The sequence below is a fragment of the Belonocnema kinseyi genome, chromosome 2 (assembly GCF_010883055.1).
Source record: "Belonocnema kinseyi isolate 2016_QV_RU_SX_M_011 chromosome 2, B_treatae_v1, whole genome shotgun sequence".
Lineage (NCBI taxonomy): Eukaryota > Metazoa > Arthropoda > Insecta > Hymenoptera > Cynipidae > Belonocnema > Belonocnema kinseyi.
This window is the reverse complement of record NC_046658.1, coordinates 82,326,829-82,339,239: the sequence shown is the minus strand read 5'-3', so window position 1 is coordinate 82,339,239 and position 12,411 is coordinate 82,326,829. Positions and strand designations below refer to the sequence as shown.

General features: G+C 34.8%; 1 protein-coding gene across 1 annotated transcript in view; it reads right to left on the bottom strand.

Moving 5' to 3' along the window:
- Nucleotides 1–1,194: 1,194 nt before the first annotated feature.
- The window catches only part of LOC117182747, a 63,600-nt gene continuing 52,383 nt past the window's right edge, over nucleotides 1,195–12,411 (bottom strand). The window contains exons 4-5 of the mRNA XM_033375852.1: nucleotides 5,761–5,871; nucleotides 1,195–1,444 (exon numbers count right to left, since the gene is read on the bottom strand). Of these exons, the coding sequence (XP_033231743.1) occupies nucleotides 1,195–1,444; nucleotides 5,761–5,871 (361 nt within the window). The remainder of the gene's footprint in view (nucleotides 1,445–5,760; nucleotides 5,872–12,411) is intronic.

The window sequence follows — 12,411 nt, the reverse complement described above, 5'->3', positions numbered from 1 at the left end:
TACTCCATCTTCACTCCATTGGGAATCGAACCACAAAACTTCTGATTTCCGGTCAGGTGCTTTTCCAATTAAGCTATTAGAGGGATCAGAATAAGAACTCTTGATTCAAAAACATAACGCTAATTTTTAGCTAGGTGTTAATGGTTTCATGGTTTGGAGGGTTGATCTACTGTCGGTAAGGTACAATCTCTTGTGATATAGCAGATAAATTTAAAAATCTGAAAAAAATTTAAAAATTCGCAATTTACTATTATCCGGGATTTAAAATGTCGGCTGTTTACTATTTTTCGAAATCTCGTTTCGGTATTTTTCACATTGAGGATTGTACAAATTTCGTCAAAATTATTATTAAGTATTGAATATAAAATATTGAATTATTAAATATTAAAAATTATGTGCTCAATCGAATCCATAAAATTTTATAATAGAGATAGAAAGCATTCTCAAAATCCAGAATTTATATTCGGGTTTAAGAGTGAACAATAATTAATTTAAAAAGGTCTCTATTAGTAATACAAAATAGCACCGATACTATTCCCAATTCCAAGAAAAAGATCATTCTATTTACAAATTTATTTTTAAATTTTGTATGCATATTTATTTTCTGTATAATATTACGACTTATATTTATAAAAATACTTTACATTTTAGTATTAAGCTTCGAGTTTTAATAACATTCTGCTACGCATGTTTTTATAATTGTATGTGCCTGACTAGGAATTGGAATTTTCAAATCATCCTACGTCTGGAACAGCGTAAAAAAGATTGGTTTGAGAATGATCATGTCACATGAAATTATTTAAATAAATAAGTCAGGATCGTTTTAATAACAATATTTTTCTACACCTAAAAATTACCCCGGAGATTAATTGAAACACCGTCTCATCAAAATATACATTTGTTTAAATTGCGCTTTCACTTTCAAGTGAGGTATTTTTAAACCATTTTTATCGTCAACATTGAACAGCTTAGAAAATAAGCGCAGAAATATTGTCCTGTGAACTCCTTACCTAAAGTAATGAATTGTTTGAATAGATGTACGTGTGTACCACTTTCCAACAGAAGAAAAACAAACAAGAATCATGTACATAGTATGCTTTGTCCATAAAAGAAGAGCGTCAACCCCGAGGGCGCGAGTGTATCATTTTCAACCCTTGTCAACCCTATGCTCATATTACTTCCTGTTACTTTACGTTACTTCATGTTATATCGTACATTCGTTGGCCTTCTGGTATCCGAAGTTTCGGTGACCTGTTCAGAAGTATCTTGATTATAGAGGGTTTCTTCCGGGGTGTTGTATTTCCCCAAGGCCATGTCTATGAGGGAGAAAGTGCATCCGGGGAACATTGCCACGCAATCTTGACCCATGTGACCAGCATTATGAGCATTCGTGTACATGTGGTGTTCTTCTGGTTCAAAAGAGAACAGCTTTCTCAGCGGCATCCTGCAATTTCAGACTTCTTAGTTTCTACGTTGGAATCGAAGAGTTCCAAGAATTTCTAGTGACTGTTTAAAAAAAATCGACAATACGTCTCCAGTAATTAGGGACTGGTATGAGGGAAGAGTTGGCTAAGGTAGTAATTCGGGGCAGCGGGGATATTAAGGCGCTTCCTGAGACTTGATTTTTAGTCTTCCCGATATTTAGTACACCATGGGTACAGTCACGGTAGCGGTTTACTCCTTCCCAAGCATATAAAAACTTAGGACTAAGCGAACAGAACATGATAAATCCATTCTAGATAATTCCTTAATAATCAGGCAATTGCCGTATCTCAAGACACTAGAGATAGAAGAAAGGTTAAAATATGTAGTATCAACTAGAGGATACCATCTAACTCAGTACTCAATATTACGATTATGGAACCTATAAAGCTTGGATTCATGCAATTTTCAATGCATATGGAACAATTAGGCACGAAATAAACGAATTTTAATTCACATATTTGAAAGGTTCTCGAGTAAAAATGCTTCGACTTGAGTTCGACTTGGTTATGTCTTGAGTTTGTCTCCAGGACATCGATGTCTGACTGCGTCTCAAAACGGAGTCGAGACATAGGCCTTCGTCTTACTTTTATGGCCACGACAGGTAAAACGGCCTTTAGCTGTCTTAAGTCGAGCCTTGTCTTGGCTAGAAGGACGTTTACTTGACTTAATACGAGCCTTGTCTTGGCTGAGATTTTCGAACCTTTTTTGGCTCATAAATGAGATTAAAATTGATAAATGAAAAATTTGTAATTATTAAATTAGTTATTTTCAGTTTAAAAATTCAGAATCGTGGGTCTGAACGAGTATAAACCTTAAAAATTTTCTTCAAAAAAATAAAAATTGTAACTTTCTAGAAGGATCTCCTAAGCTGTTAGAAATATGTAAAAACAAACAACATTTTCGGTATTACCGTCAAACAAGTATAATACAAATAAAAATCCGTAAATAAGTTGATTTAATATGTATATTGTATAAAAATATACAAGATTGTTTAAGCATTAACAAAGATTAGCTTTTATGATTGTTAGAAATAACCTTTTTTTATGGCAGGTATACGCTCGAAGGTATAAACCGCACATGTTGAAGTCATAAAACTACGACTCAAGAGATGAATTTATGTCTTCATGGCATAAAACTTGTTTTCAAGACATAAATTGAAGTCTGGATCCGTCTCAAAACTGAGACATGCTTAAGTCGACCTTTTCGACTTCAGCATGTCTTGATTGGGGGCAATTCCAGTCGAACTCAAGTCGAAGCATTTTTATTCGGGTTGGAACATTTTAAAAGCGAGATTTAAATAAGATTAAATGTTTTTGTAAACCAATGGTCAACAATCATATTCCTAATGCTAAAACCATGTGTCACTCATTTTTTTCAAAAAATGTATTTATAATGCTTTGTCTACTTACTTCTCAAATAACGCCCGTTTATGTTGATTTCTATAATTATTTAGTTTTTTTCACATGAAATCTCATTTTGTTTAAAAAAAAAGTGCAATAATAAAATTTCTGTTTTAAAATACGTGTCAAAAGATTTATTATGAAAAAACTGTTTTGGCGAAAACCGGTAGAAAAGTCTTCTGCAGAAATAAAGTACGTATATTTTGAACGACTTGAAGAATGGTGAAGGGTGCCCCATGAAAATTTAATTTTAGAAATTTGAAAATTCTACCCATTTAGGCTTTTGCTTTTAATAAAGAGTACTACAATATAGTTAATTTTACTAAAAAAATGTTTACAGGTTCCGATAGGCCGTATTAGGTATGGAAATAAGTTTTTGTACTTTTTGATTTAAGAAAAATACAAATTCAATACTAAAAACTTCTTTTTCCCATAGATGCACAGTAAGAAATAGCAATTTTATTTTATATTGTAAAATTTTTTGTGTGTCCTCTTTTTGAATAGGATAAAGGCTGTTAATTTTAATCTGAATTAAATGAATCTAGGTTCTCATCAGTGGTCTCATAATTATACCACTCAATACTGGTTTTTTTTAATCATACTTTCATACGTACAATTAGACCTGAAATAATTTTTTCTCGCCACAAATTTTCAAAATGACTGATTCAACCTCTTTTCCAATACCTAATTTTTTCAGGATAAGAAGATACAGCCTAATGTTTATGAAAAAAAATTTTGGACGGTATTATCGAGCTTGGAATGCGAAAATTTGTAATTTCATTGTAAATAATGGTCTGAAAAAATGTGTGAATCAAAGTATCACTTAACAGATCTTGGAATTTTTGTAAATTCTCTTAAATTCTTTTAAATTCCTTTCAATTAGTTTGTATTTCTATTAATCATTTTAAAATCACCTGCAATGTTTTGGGATTCTCTAGAAATCTACTGAATTTAATTAACCTTTTTCAGATTAACATTTTTTTTAATTTGCCCTTTGGACTTTTAAGTTCACCTTGAATTCTTGTAAATTTAATCAGATTTCTGTTTGGTCACATTTATGTGAATTCAATAGAGTTTTTGTATTTTGACCATTTTGTTGCATTATCTTTAATTATTTCTATTCCAACCTAAAGTTTTTTGAATTCATTTGTAACTAGGAGTATTATGGATTTTATCGATTTCTATTTAAATTTTTTCAATTATTCTAAATTCACTCTAGTTTTAATGAAATCAATTAAATATTTTTGATTTATGAAATGTTATGAATTTATTCAGATTTGTTCGAAATTTTTTCAAAATTCTGATTGAATTTATTCAGATTTCTTTTAAATTATTTGGAATTTACTATAATTTTTCTAAATTACACGATCCTATTCAATTTAATGGATAATGTAATTAGACTTAATTCACTGTTTTTAATTACATTTTTTTCAATTCACTTACATTTCGTTGAGTATACCCCGAATTTTGTTTACTCATAATTCCCTTAATTTAATGGAAATATATTGATTTAATATGTATAAATTATATAGATTTTGTACTCCTAGTTCTTTAAAATATCACTTTCAATTTTAGTTCAATGAATTTTATTAAAAACAATCTATAAGTAAGCTAACTAGGTAGAAGCCTGGATATAATGTTTAATAAGTACATTAAAAATTATTTTATGCAAATCTAAGTGTTTTATGAAATTCACAATATTTAATAATGTTAAATAAACAATTGCAGATTCTACTATTTCATTCAATTCAATTCTTAAATGATTTTTCATAATTCTGTGTAAGAATATTTTAAAAAGAAAGAGCAGCTCTTGAATTTTGGGAACTGATCAAAATTGCATCTTTTAACTAAAACTCTAGATAAAAAATAAAAATCTGCGTAAAATTCGTTAAATAAACCATTTTTAGACAGGAAACTTTTTTTCTAAATGACACATGCATTTGGAGTGTTTCGGTTTGATATTTTATAACAATGAAGATTTCATTCTCAAACTATCATAAAGATAGTTACCATGTCTGACCAAACAGATATATTTCTACTTAAAGTCATGCTCATCTTCTGACAGGAAAAGCAGTTCAAGCCTCATTTATTTTAATTTAAAATAATTATTTTTTTATAGATTGAAAATTCTACTGCAGTAGACTACAAAATTTTATTAAAAAAATCGCACGCTACAAAATAAGAATTAACTTTGAAATATATTTCTCGATATTTTGTTTGCCAAAAATTAAATTCGAATTTCTGTTTGTTTTGTTTTTAAACAAAAGAAGATTAATTACCTCATCCTCTTTTATAGAATAATGAGATAATGAAAATTTGAATTACGAGTCAAATATCGCATAATTTATCACCTACAATTTATATTTAACTGCTAAAATTGGAAACTTCATTGCGTTATCAAAACGATAAGAGTTTTCGTCTGCGATTGATTATCGAATATTCTATTTGGCTTGCCGAAATTCGTGAATTCCAGCTACATTTCATTCTTCATATTTTACATCAGCTGAATAAATTTAATATGAGATAGATGGTGCTGAGTGAACGCGAACTGCTCTGAAATCCTATTGAAACCGAGAGATAAATGACGCAAGATTGAAAAGTACGTGGAAAAATTTAATTGCATCCCTTCGGGCCAATAAACGCGACAACCCCGTCATTTCATTTATATCCCTCAGAATGGGTTTAAAACGAAATCCTTGATGAATAAGAAAAAAAGTTCGGGTAAGCGTTAACTAGTTTTTGCGCCACATTTGCCCCGCGTAATAAACCTCGATGATGTCTCTTGGGAAAAGAAGCGAGGATCCCCAACCCCAGCCCCAGCCCCGTGACACCAGTCCCTTCGATCCTCGTACACGTTTATCTTTAGGAACCTTACGAGAAAGCTATCCTCATCATTTCTTCGACGAGAGTGTTTCCTTTTGGCATAAGTCGCTGGGAAGCTTCACACAGCGCGCGTAGGACGCAAGTTCTTCCGTCGAAACCCATTCTGAAACAAAAAGAAACAATTCATAAGTTCTTCTAAGTGTTTTCGGACTGATGGAGGAGTTCACAAAAACGCAATATCCACTTTCGGAACAGAAAAATTTATTTACTTCAAGCATCCTTATTCAATCATCTGCCCAATTTCTTAAGATTATATTTCGTTAGGATTTCACATGAGAAAATGTTATGGAAGTCTAATAAATACCAAGAGTATCATAGAAGAGTTTATTAAAATCCGACAGATTTTTGATTGTTATCTGTGAAATAATTGTCAAAATTTATTTAAGTCACCATAGAGAAAAAACTGGGGGGTTAACTAAAATTGCAGCCTAACTTAAAGTTCGTATCTTTTAGAACTTGAACTCTAGTAGATGTCGGTTGAGAACAAAAGGGTTCCTTTGGAGACGTTTGCATAAAACAATATAAAGGCGCATTCATAAACTAACTGCTTGTACTGTGAAGTTGGTAAGTTCGAGATTAGCAAAATTTGTCGACAAAGTTTCTTGCATACGAATGTGCCTGCATGTTTACAAGTTTGGTACATAACCTGCAAATGATATTTATCAAGTCATTATATCTATTCTAATTGCAATAATACTTTGTACTTTAATTCTCGTCATTAAATTATGTTCGTCAGAGTTCTATAACATGTGCGCTATAAAATAAAAGTTTTTTTATTAACTAGATAAAATTTCAAAGTTGACAAGGCGAGAAATAGATTCTTTGGAAATACTTTCTACTAAATCTGGGTTTCTTTAGAGATCGAACGAGAATCTCATTTGGAGCAAATTCATTGTGTTGGGTTGCTTTTCAGCCAGAGGAGTTTCTTCTTGTTGTAACTCCTTAGAAACCAAAAATAAGGGTACGACTTCTGTATTTTTTTTAACTTAAAGAAAATGCATTTGCATAAATTTAGTTGCATTTTTTGACACTTGGTATTACTAAAAAGGTATTTTTGGCTTCTTATTGAAAGTACACAACATAACCTTACACTAAGTAAGATGTCTATCCCGTCACACTTCAGGCTGTAATAACTAGACACTTGTCACTAAATTAAATGTTTTCACTTCGGAATTCGGAAAAGGTTGATTGATTAATACTAACATTACACATTTAAAACATTAATATCCAATTTGTATTTGTATATCTGCTTATGTATATATACTGTCCGTATATATGTCTGTCAGTGAGCGCGATTTATGTGAAAAAATCATTCTAAAGCTCAAGTTCGTTAGCAAGCTATTTTGGAGAAAAATTCGAACGAGCATTTTGAAAAATTTTGAGACCATTTTTTTTAAGAATTGAAAATTCTATGCCTGAATATTTATATCAATCGACAATTTGTACAATTTATACTTACGATTTTTTTCTCGATAAAAATAAAATATTTAGACTTACAGCATTTTTACCCTCCCCCAACCCTGAAAGAAACGAAAATTAACATTTCAAGCCAAACAACGCACGATACAAAGAAAAGTAAAAAAAGAAAAACGCTGCTTTTTAAAAATTTTAAAAGATTTTTATGAAAACTTTTGAATTATTTTTAAGTCGAAAATTCTTATCTTGATGGCAAACAATAAGGAATTAGAAAAATCTAGAAATTCGTTACAAACCGGTTTTTGCTAGAACACGTAGTTTTTGTTTTAGTTAAAAAACAAAATTAAAAATAAAGAAATACAATTTTTAGACGAGCAACACAACCAATAAATAAAATTAATAGATGACATTTGCTCTTCCAAAAAGATCTACAAATTTGTCATGAGTAACTTTTTGATACGACAAGTTGTTTTTCTTTAAATCGTAACAAAAAAGTAGAAATGAAAGATTACATTTTTTACATAACGACACAAGGTATGAAAAAGAATGAATAGACAAAGATTTTCATTAAAAGAGAATCTTTTATCTTTGTTATTTATAATTTTTAGATAGGATAAGTATATTTTCTTTTAATCGCAAAAAATTGAATTAAAAATTCAATTTTTGAAAAAACGACACAAGAGACAAAAAATGAAAAAAAGAAAATTCTTCCAACAAAACAAATATAAATTTTTCTTATAAACTCTTGCTATTAAAATATATTTAAAATAAAGAAATTTTTTTTCGGAAAAACGACATAAGCTGATAAATATTTTATTAACAAAATTTACCAATAAAATTATATCTACAACTTTTCTTTGAACCACTGTAAGATAGGATGCGTCTTTTTGGTTTAAATTGTAAAAAATAATATTGAAAGTAAGCGAATTATTTTTACGAAAATGCGAAAAAAGTTGAAATAAGAAGGTTAAATAATCATTTTTTTATAAAATGCGCCCTTTTTAAATTATTATAAAACATGGCAATAAAAATACGTATGTTTTAATACCTAGGCATATTATGAACTGTAATAACATCATTTTATGGAACAGATACATTTTTCAGGATAGCTAAGAACGAAAATTTGTGCAAAATAAGGAGACAATATTAAAGTAATCATGAACAATAAAATGTGTACATTATTTTAAAACATCTGAAAAATCAGTAACGGACCAAGGGTACATAACTGTATACAATACAAATTTAATACAATAGCCTTGAACATAATGTAGAAAAAGTTTAAATTTAGGACAAAATCGAGTGCGAAGTACGAGATACGTATGTGAGAATGCGTTTGTTAAGGCTGAAGAAGATTTCACAAAAGAGAATTCACAATCACCAAATTACAGTCGTCGATGATATGACCTTTAATTTTAGTAGGTCTTTGTAAGCATATGGCAGAAATAAAAAAACAGAGATCGTAGCGCGAGGTAAAAACATAGTCGAGCGCGAAGCCTGAAATAAATATATTATTGAGCGAAAATTGAAGGAACCTATATTCACGCGCCCTACCCGAAGAAAAATGCTTCGACTTGAGTTCGACTTGAATTGCCCCTAATCAAGACATGCTAAGTTCGAAAAGGTCGACTTGAGCGTGTCTCAGTTTTGAGACGAAGACAGACTTTAATTTATGTCTTGGAGTCATTTTTATGACTCCAACACGTGCGTTTATAACTTCGAGCGTATACCTGCCCTAACAAAAAATGTAATTCTAACAGTCATAAAAGTTAATCATTGTTAATGGTTACACAAGCTTGTAACCGAAGGGCCTATGACAAAGCCACCGAACGCGTCCTCGGGTTGCGGATAGAGGGTCTCTGTACCAAGGGTTTCTGCTGAATATGGTTACAAAAATAAATAGGCAGTCACGGACAATTGTTCAGGGGTGGTCCCGAAGGTATTAACCCCCAAGCGGAGGTGTGAAAACCGTGCCGAAACCACAATGGTACCTGAGTGAGGTATCTAGAACGGTGACTCTGGGATACCGGGCGACCTCTCAGAGTACGCAGCCTTATCCTTGCATGCGGGGCTCTACAAGGATGGACGAATCCCTTTCCCTAGCTTCTCATGGGAACAACAATGACAACACCAAACATAGTTGTAGTAAGTGCGGTACAAAAAAACAGCATTCGCAGGGCTCCCGACAATGGGTCGGCCAATAATGCCGACCAATCTAGAGCTGAGGGAGCCAATGAAAATGGGTTCAATGCGATGGATCGGCGGGAGCTCGCAACATTTGGGTGGACGGAGCGACTGAATCACGACTTGCTAGAGTGCTACGATGCGAGTGTGGCCCCTGAACGGGGTTACATGACACGGCTGCATGCTCTGTGGTGCGAGAAACACCCGGAACTATGCTGAACTACCATGCTGAACTACTCCGTAAAAGGGGCTATGTAAGCGGAACGCCTACTCTACCACAGCTAGGACAAGCCGGCAACAGAGAAAGAGAGGCGACACTAAGACCAACCGCGGGCAGACATCCAATAGATGATGAGCGATGCCTTACGACCCAGAGAAACATCAACACCAAGGTTTCTCTCAAGCCTTAAGATCTGGCTGAAATGGATGAGGAGCTTCGTGGACATTTTTCCGGAGAATCCGACCTTTGGGCTATCAATTATTGTGTGTATAATGCAGCGAGAGCTTTGGCCGATGCGAACCTTAAAACAAAACTAACGACTGATCATAAGACCAAAAGACGAATGTATCAACTTGCCATAAAGATAGGCTGGGCAAGACAGTAGACGTCCAGCATTCAGTGTGTGCTTGACTATATCACATCTGGCAGGAATTTTACCGCCAAGGTTCGAAAGTTCGCGCGCGAACTCCGGACCCGTTATCACACACTTAACAAGTCAAAGCTGCTGACCATCAGACAGCATATTGTTGAGAGAATACGGATACTATCTGACGCTAAGAGAAGTCTAGAGCGGAGGGAGAGGTGGGTCAGAGAAAATCAACAGTTTCTCTCTGACACACCTTGACTCTTCCAAGACCCTCCAGTTACTGTCGAACACCCACCTGAACCAGAGGAGGTCGAAGTATTTTGGACAGAAGTCTACGAAGTTCAGCATAGACTGGAAGAAGACTCAGAAAATATAAAGAGCTTCAAGGAGTTATGTGTTGCCCTCATAACACCTGATAAAGAATACCCACCCATCACTACCGAGGAGGTGAAAAAAGTATTAAGAGGGATGAATAACTATTCCGCACCGGGACCAGATTGTATCGAAACCTTCTGGTGGAAGAAGTTTTCTTCAACCCATCAGCATTTGGCCCGTATTTTCACCTCATATTTAAAGTCGGAAGAGCCGATTCCAGAGTGGTTGGTGGAAGGGCGCACAATACTTCTGCTGAAAATAGGCAACTTAGCTGACCCGAAGATTTACAGGTCAATAACTTGTCTGAACACGCTTTATAAGATATTCACAGCTATCCTAAATGATAGGATTGTTCGGGCAATTGAACCTGTGTGGCAAGAAATGTATGAACAACGAGGCTCAAAGAAAGGCGTAGCCGGATGTCGGGAGAACCTGCTCATCCATAGATTTGTCTGTAAGGATGCAGCATTCTACCAGCGTGACCTATCGATGGCCTGGATTGATGATCGAAAAGCTTTCGATTCGACATCCCATAGAGCTATCATCTGTCTTTTGGAAATCTTAAAGGTTCATCCGCAAATAGTTGGGTGCATAGAGAGATTGATGCCGCTTTGGAAAACCAGGTTTACTATCTAATCTGGAAAAAATCGTGTGACAACTAACAAGGTCACCTTACAGAGAGGTGTCTTTCAGGGCGACACCATGAGCCCACTCCTCTTTTGCCCTACATTATTGCCACTATCTCTAGCACTTCGCCATTCCGACGGGTACTTGTGCGGCAAACCTGCAGATCGAAAAGACAAGGTCACTCATGTACTTTACATGGACGATCTTAAGATCTATGCTGAAAACAGAGAGCAACTGCACCTAGCACTGGGGATTGTCGAACGATATACTAAGGAAATTGGAATGGAATTTGGGTTAGACAAATGCGCCAAGGTTTATTTGAAGCGAGGAAAACTTAGTGGAATTTCTGAAGATCCTGTGCCACAGAGCCGCATTCAGGATGTGACATCCATACAGGATACTCTCCGAAGCAGATACAAACGTCTCATCCGACAGATTTAGTCTTCCGAACTGTCGGCGAGGAACAAAGTATCTGCAACGAACATGCTTGCCGTCCCGGTATTACTCTGTTCATTTGAAGTAGTTCCATGGACGAAGAACGAGCTCAGATCTCTTGATATCGGGACAAGAAAGGTTATACACATGAACAAAAGCATGCATCTTAAGTCTTCCGTTCCGCGACTGTACATATCACGCCGTCAAGGGGGTCGCGGAATATTGAGTCTTGAATGTCTTAACAACAGGATTATTCTGGGTACAGCACATAGAGTTGCAAATGGAAGAGACCCTCTTCTTAAAATGGTCAGGAATCACGAAGAAGTGGGCAAAGGAGCATTTCTATACAAAGCAGCAGAGGAGGCTGCTGAAACACTCGGACTTGACTTCAGTATTAGGGGTGAGCAAAATGCATCAAATCTTATCTATCTTGAGTGCTCACTCCTGAAAGCCCGGATTAAGAAAGCACAAGAGAAAAACTTTCGTGAACAGCTCCTCGATAAGTGGATGCACGGTATCTTCCACATAAATGTGAAGGATCAGTCAATGTTTTGTGAGCTAACGTTTGCTTTCCTTAAATCGCCCGGATTGAAGTCTGGTACGGAGGGTTTTATTTTTGCATGCCAAGACGGTGTCATTTCCACCTTAACATACCGTCGCCACATTTTGAGCCAAGATATTCCCAATGATAGCTGCAGGGCGTGCCATGCACACCCCGAGCATTTAGCTCACATACTATCTAGTTGGCCAACTCACGCGGGAACGACCTACATTCAAAGGCACAATGCGGCACTAAGAGTGCTTTATTACCATCTCTGTCACTCCTACGGCATTAACCTTAATATCGCTCCTCTAAATGCTCCTAGGGAAATTGAGTCAATTGTCGAGAATGGGAAGTGCCGCATACACTGGAAATTTAGATTTTCGACAATTATTTCTGTTGCTCACTCGAGGCCTGACATGGTTCTTCTTGACTTCGAGAAGCGAACCATGTTCGTTATCGAATTTTCGGCACCAGCTGA